This window comes from Triticum dicoccoides, chromosome 4B, assembly GCF_002162155.2.
Source record: "Triticum dicoccoides isolate Atlit2015 ecotype Zavitan chromosome 4B, WEW_v2.0, whole genome shotgun sequence".
Lineage (NCBI taxonomy): Eukaryota > Viridiplantae > Streptophyta > Magnoliopsida > Poales > Poaceae > Triticum > Triticum dicoccoides.
This window is the reverse complement of record NC_041387.1, coordinates 363,237,588-363,244,902: the sequence shown is the minus strand read 5'-3', so window position 1 is coordinate 363,244,902 and position 7,315 is coordinate 363,237,588. Positions and strand designations below refer to the sequence as shown.

Here is a 7,315-nt window from a genome sequence, read left to right as displayed (position 1 = left end):
TCAGCGCCGGAGACCCGATGAGGCTGCAGAAGCCGTCGCTTGCTGTCGATACCTTGAGCATGGTGCTTAAGCTCCTGACTGGTGAGCCCGAGCCTGCTAACCTCCCGGGGGGTGGCTGCCTTCTTTATCTGTGCTCAAACAAGGAGACCTTCGCAGGGCAGATGCCCCTGTTTGATGAGTGGGTGTTGCTTCCCGGGGGCATTGAGGGGCCCCGCGAGAATCCAATATTTGTGGCTCCTCTCCTGATCGACCCTGCTGCGTGCGCCCCAAGTGTAGAGGCAGGGGAAGCACGCCCTCGTCAGCTGTCGAGTACTCCTCCGGAGGCTCGGCCTCGTTGGAGGCTCAGGAGCCTCAAGCTTCCGGGGTTCCGGCAGGGGCTACTGCAGAGCCTGCGCAACACCAGGCTCCGGAGGAGAAGCCTCTGACGTCCGGTACGGTGGCTCCAGAGCTGATGCTGGCGACGAGGAGCCCACTAATGGCCCCGGAGCTGTGAGCCAGGAAGCACGCCGGGCGCTCCAGCCGTTGGGACCTCTACCCCAGATATCACGCCGGACGCTCCCTCTCCTGAGGATCGCCCGTCGGGACCAGGTCGGCGCCGCATGTGCCTTGAGTCGCTCCTGAAGAGGAAGAGGTCCCCGTGCCATGACGATGGTACCCACCGACCGATGAAGCCAAGGATATATGTGGCCGTCGACGAGTAAGTATCTTTGCTCCTGATCTCCAGGCGCACTGCATTTTCTCGTGGCTGGGGTTTTGCAGCATCTTCATGAAGGAAAAACCTCGGGAGGCAGGCGCCCCCAAGAGTTCCAGCACGGCGCAGGTGCACAGCACCCAGTGTCGTGAGCCTGCGCAAGGCGTGAATCCAGCTCTCTCCAGCACGACGTCGCGAGGGTGCGCCCGAACTGAACCCCATGTTCTCTCCCCCTCCGATTCTATCCGTGAGGGGAAGGGTGCATCGGTGATCCTTCCTCTTGTCCTTGCTGGCAGGGGGGCGCCCTCCGGGCAGCCATCATCTTCAAGCTGCGGGGCTCCACCGGCCAGCCCCCAGCTGGCGACTGGCGGAGCCCCCAGCGCTTCCCGAGCGACCTCTAGAGCCGGTGAAGATCTTGGCGACGAGCTCGCGCTTGCTCACGGGCATAGTGCGGTTCGCTATGGGTTCTTTGGTGAAGTGATGCGTGCGATGGTCCATCTTGGTGGGGAGCTTGCCAACATCGACACCAGGCTTGAAGCAGAGAGCCTCCGTTTGGAGCGTGAATGGCAGCGGCTAAAAGTGGCAATCAACCTTGGGAAGCTTCAGCGAGACGAAGCCGAGGCGCGCATAGAGGCCTCTCTCGCGGCTTCTCGAGAAGCTTGCGCTTGCGCCATGGAAGAGGCCAAGGCAGCCAACCGCCGCTGCGAGGCGGCTGAGGAGCGGGAGCGAGATCTTCTGTCTTCGAGTGCTACCCTGCTGCGTGAAATCAAGCCCTACTGGCCTCCTCACCAAGTGAGGTGGCCCTTGCCAAGGCGGAGCTCCTGAGGCTCCATGAGGACTTGACGCTGGAGGCCGTGGATCATAGCTTGGCGCTGGAGAGGCTGGAGGTGAGGGAACGACAAGCTGCCATGGCTGAGGATGCTGTCGCCGCCCGAGAAGCTCAGGTTCAGGTGGAGGTGGAGGAGAAGGTGGTGAAGGCACGTGCCGAGCTAGCCGAGGGGCACCGCCTGGACCTGGAGCTGCTCAAGGCTGAGTTTGAGGGCCGGACCTCCGTCCTGAGGACCGAGCTACAGGCGGTGAAGCAGCGCGAGGAGGCTGCCCGGGAGGCCCTAGCTTCTTCTCAATCTGCCCTAGATTCTGCTCGCGCCAAGATATCCTCTCTCCGGAAGTAGGCCGAGGACGCCACCTCCCTCCTGGAGAAGGCTTCGAGTGAGAAGTGCCACCACCAGACGCTGGAGCGCGAACACAGCCCCATGCTCTAGGGTCTGCGCATCAGAGCCAACAATGCCTTGGGTGCCATTTGTGATGAGAGCACTCCCCACCAGCACGAGAGCGATTATGCCAGTCATCTCCCCTTCTTCACCGATGTCGTGACCCGCCTGGAGGATTAGGCTGCAAAAGCCCGCCAGCTCGTTGAGGAGAGGAGCCGGGGCCTCCTGGGCGCGCGCTCTCGTGCATCTTCAGCAACCTCCTGAACCTCGACTCCCACATCGACTTCAGCACCATGCTAACCCCCGCGCCTGCGGCCACCCAAGACAAGCTCGCCATGTGGGTGGACGGTCATGTGGATGCTCTGGTGAAAGAGCTGACTCCTGAGGACGACACAGCCGTGCTCGCAGTCAAAGGAGCTGGCGCGTGTGGAGATGACGAGGAGGGTGGCGGCTTCAGCACGAGCAGCATGGATGGGAGCGATGAAGAAGGCGCGTCCAACTAGGCCTGTATTTCATTTGCTTTAACCTGTATAACAAAAACTCAAACATATTCTTGTGAGAGCATTTTGGGAAGGGGGTGTAACGCCCCGGATACAACTTTCCATATTCGTAACTCCGACTCTTGCCTTTTCCGGAGATGCTATATGATATTTCCTTCGTGGTTGGGTTTTATCTATTGTTTTGCATTTTGTTCTTGTTATGCATCTCATCTCATAGCATAATGCGCATTGCATCGGCATCGTTTTCATAAAACTTGCATCCGTTCGCGTTCCGCCGATTCTCTCCGTTGTTCGTTCTGAGCCCGACAACACTCGCACGCGCCCGAGGCACCTCCGAAATATTATTTTATAAGCGGCATAAAAATATTCTCGGAATGGGTTGCAACTTGTCATGCGGTCTTATTATAGTGTAGACAGGCCGTCTGCCAAGTTTCGTCGCATTCGGAGTCCATCGGATAGCCCAACCGTTAAATGTATAGCGGTACCGTTGCCGGTACCTTCGTCGGACGTTTTCGGTCTCTGAAAATCATGCCGGGCTGCCTTCTCCTCTCTCTTCTCAGCCCAACCCCCTCTTTGCACAACCATAGACCCCCTCGCGCGCGTCCGAAACCTCTTCCGAACCCGAACCGGTCTGTCGTTTCCGATGGATCCGGATCATCCCCAAACATCCCTAAAATATCTTCGTTTATTTGTTTGGACTCCCAAAGCATTTTATTCTCGACCGTCGGATTTAAATCGGATGATCCAAACTCCTCTTTTTATATATATATAGTCCATCCCTAGTAACTTAAGACGAAACCTTATTTTTCTAGGGATCCTCCCCTGTCCAGTCGCCGCCGCCGCTGTCTCCATTCCCTCGGGATCACCAGCGATCCAGCCGCTGCTCTCCACCTCGCAACCGACCACACACACCCAGCCTCATCCAGCCAGCCACCTTCCACCTTGATCTGGAGCCACCAGATCAAGATCCGATGGCCCCTAGGCCACCAGTTCATCCCCACCGGTCCACCACAGTGCCCCGCAGCCACGATCCGGCCTTGATCTTCTCTGCCTCGACGGAGCAGCCGTCGCCGGCCTCCAGGAACGGCTGCTCTGCATCGTCCTCGCGCGCCTCCTTCCTCGAGCAGGAGCTCGACCTGCTGCCGGCGACCTCGTGCCCGACCTCCAGATCCCCCCTCCGTCCCGCGAGCAGCAGTAGACCGTGGCGCCACCACCGGAGCTCGCCGCTGCCGGGAATCGCCGTCTTTCGCCGGAGTTTGCGTCCTCGTCCTGGATCCGGTCAGTTCCGCCGTCCCACAGCGCGCCCTTCCCCTTCCTTCGGTCTCCTCCTCCCTCACATCTCTTTCCCTCTCTCTGTTCTCCTTGTAGCGCTGTCGCCTCCTACCTGTGCGTCGTGCGCGGGAACCGACAAGACTCCGGCGCCATGGCCTTCCCCACCTCTGCCCGAGCGCCTCCAGGACCTCGTCTGCCCCGCCGCATCACCAAATCCGGCCACCAGGACCCTCCAGCGCCGTCGCTTCCTTCCTCCTGTTGCTCGATCCACTGTTTCGCGAACGAGGAGACGAGCGCCTCGCCTGCGCGTTGACCGCGTCCCCTCCCTTGTTCGATCCAGCAGCGCGCCTCCAGATCCGCTCCAAGGCCCAGCCAGCCTCCTCCAGGCCCCGCGGTCCAGCGGCCTCCAGGCCCAGCGAGCACCTCGCCGGTTCGCTCCCGTTGACGAGCGCGTGGGCCAGCGCCCCTGGCCCATCTTCCCCCGCGGCCTGCCAGGCCTCCTCCACCGACCTGGGCCGAGCCCATGGGTGAGAACCCCCCCAAGTGCCCCTGTCCTGTGCAGCCCGGTAGACTAGATTCGGCCCGCATGTATTTTTTTTTACCTGCCTGCGAATTTTGTCATTATCCGTAGAATTACAGAATTGCAGAAAACCCCCTGTTGTTCATGCATTTAATAACTCACAAAATATGCATCATATGTAAATAATTTATATATGTAAAATACTCAGAAAATTGTGTAGATTAATAATATGCCATTTTCATCCATGTTTAAAATGTTTAAATTGATGTTTGCATTAATTTGCTAATATGCCATGTTAAAATGCTTTAATTCATAACTAAATAACCGTAGCTCCGTTTTTAATAAAATTTATATGTAAATGGGGTGGAAAATTGCCTAGTTTAACATGGTGCACTTTATTTTCCTGTTTAACAACATTAAAATGGTGTTTAGGGTAGAACAGTACCAAATCCATAATATGCACATGGGAATTTTTCCGGAATTGTTGTTTGTTATTTCCGGCCTCATTTAAACTTGCCTAAATAGTTAGTTTACTTATGCTTCACCCCTTGCCATGTTAATTAACATTTAATATTTGTTGAATATCATAACCGAGAGAGAACTAAATAATTGATGTGGTGTTTTGTCAATATGCAATTGCATATTGAGGTCCACTTAACTTGTAGTATTGTTTGTTGCACTTTGCCATGCCATGCCTCATTAAACCGGACATGCATCATACTTGATTGTGCATCATGCCATGTTTATGCTTGTGTGTTTACCATGTTGTTTGCTTCTTTCCGGTGTTGCTTCTTAGTTCCGGTAACGTTGCGTTCGTGAGGATTCGTTCGACTACGTTGGTTCGTCTACTTCATGGACTCGTTCTTCTTCCTTGCGGGATTTCAGGCAAGATGACTGCTACCCTGGATCTCACTACTATCATTGCTATGCTAGTTGCTTTGTTCTATCGCTATGCTTCGCTACCTATTACCTGTTTATCAAGCCATCTCATATTGCCATGAACCTCTAACCTTTGACACCTTACCTATGCAAATCGTTGCTTGTCTATGTTACCGCTTTGCTCAGCCCTCTTATAGCGTTACTAGTTGCAGGTGAAGTTGAAGATTGCTCCATGGTGGACAGGATTTTGTTGGGATATCACAATATCTCTTATATTATTAATGCATCTATATATTTGGTAAAGGGTGGAAGTCTCGGCCTTTTGCCTGGTGTTTTGTTCCACTCTTGCCGCCCTAGTTTCCGTCATACCGGTGTTATGTTCCCGGATTTTGCGTTCCTTACGCGGTCGGGTGATTTATGGGACCCCTTTAACAGTTCGCTTTGAATAAAACTCCTCCAGCAAGGCCCAACATTGGTTTTACCATTTGCCTCACCTAGCCCTTTTTCCCTTGGGTTTCCGGAGCCCGAGGGTCATCTTTATTTTAGCCCCCCCGGTCCAGTGCTTGTCTAAGTGTTGGTCCAAACCGAGCGATGTCCGGCGCCCCCTGGGCAACCAAGGTCTATGCCAACCCGTCGTCTTGCTCATCTGGTGTGCCCTGAGAACGAGATATGTGCAGCTCCTATCGGGATTTGTCGGCACATCGGGCGGCTTTGCTGGTCTTGTTTTACCATTGCCGAAATGTCTTGTAAACCGGGATTCCGAGTCTGATCAGGTCTCCCTGGGAGAAGGTCTATTTCTTCGTTGATCGCGAGAGCTTGTCATGGGCTAAGTTGGGACACCCCTGCAGGGTATAATCTTTCGAAAGTCGTGCCTACGGTTATAGGCAGATGGGAATTTGTTAATGTCCGGTTTAGATAACTTGACACCAGATCCGAATTAAAACGCATCAACCGCGTGTGTAGCCGTGATGGTCTCTTCTCGGCGGAGTCCGGGAAGTGAACACGGTTTCTGGGTTATGTTTGACGTAAGTAGGAGTTCAGGATCACTTCATGATCATTGCTAGCTTCACGACCGTTCTGCTTGCTCTCTTCTCGCTCTTGTTTGCGTATGTTAGCCACTATATATGCTTAGTCGCTGCTGCAGCCTCACCATTTTTCCCCTTCCTTTCCCATTAAGCTTTGCTAGTCTTGATACCCATGGTAATGGGATTGCTGAGTCCTCGTGGCTCACAGATTACTACAACAACAGTTGCAGGTACAAGTTTATGTGATGATCATGACGCGAGAGCGATGCTTGCTTGCGTTGAGTTCTTCTTCTGCTTTTCTTCGATCAGGGGATAGGTTCCAGGTCGGCAGCCTGGGCTAGCAGGGTGGATGTCGTTTGAGTTTCTGTTTGTGATTCATCCGTAGACGGATGATGCTCTTATGTATTGTGATGTTGTATTCGTGTGGCATTGTAAGCCTTATGTATGTATCCCCATCTATTATGTAATGTTGATGTAATAATATCCACCTTGCAAAGCATTTCAGTATGCGGGTCTATCCTTGGTGGGACCTTCGAGTTCCTTTTGGATAGGGTCGCATATTGGGCGTGACAAGTTGGTATCAGAGCCTCGACCGACCTTAGGAGCCCCCTTGATTGTTGGCCGTTGTTGAGTCTAGAAAGAAAACTATTTTGAGTCTTAGGATTATATATATCGGAGAGTAGGATTCTTTTTACTCCTCAGCCCTTCATCGCTCTGGTGAGGTCTCCTAACGTAGATGTTTTGACTTTCCTCTCCTCAAATTTCACTAATTTTTTTTTAGGATCACGCGGGTATCTTGGAATCGTTCCGATGGTTTTGTGACGAGAACATTGTTCTTGGTGCCTCCTGTCTATTTATGTGGCTTTGACCCGGGGAGTTGAGCTCCGAGGTGTTGTCGTCACAATTTTATCATTGCAGTTCTGGAATACCTGAGTTTTGCCGACATCGAAAATCTCTTTTATGCAGTTGTTGGTGAGATAACCCCGATAACCCAGTACTGGGGCGAGCTCGGGAGTATTGCCATAACTCGTATAACGGATGCTTTTCGAAGGTTGAGGTACACGATTTCCGAAGGTTTCTTGGTTATGTGTTGACGGATGGATACAGCTTGGATGTAGGTATTGTTAGTTTGGGTGAGATATATTGCTTCCCCTGTATCCCCAACACCAGATTGCATAACCAGAAAGTTTCGGGAGTTTTATAGGTGGGAATTCAAG

At 53.3% G+C, this 7,315-nt stretch overlaps 1 protein-coding gene across 2 annotated transcripts; it reads left to right on the top strand.

The window, feature by feature from the left end:
- Window positions 1–3,210: 3,210 nt before the first annotated feature.
- Window positions 3,211–5,044, top strand: LOC119296165 (vegetative cell wall protein gp1-like). Of its 2 annotated transcripts, XM_037574554.1 has the most exons (3): window positions 3,211–3,680; window positions 3,771–4,201; window positions 4,991–5,044. In XM_037574554.1, exons 1-3 carry the CDS (start codon window positions 3,374–3,376, stop codon window positions 4,997–4,999), a joined length of 747 nt encoding a protein of 248 aa, XP_037430451.1. In that variant the 5' UTR covers window positions 3,211–3,373; the 3' UTR covers window positions 5,000–5,044. The 2 variants fall into 2 exon arrangements, with proteins under 2 accessions (XP_037430451.1, XP_037430450.1); XM_037574553.1 differs by lacking the exon at window positions 4,991–5,044 and having other exon boundaries at window positions 3,771–4,398.
- The last annotated feature ends 2,271 nt before the right edge of the window (window positions 5,045–7,315 follow it).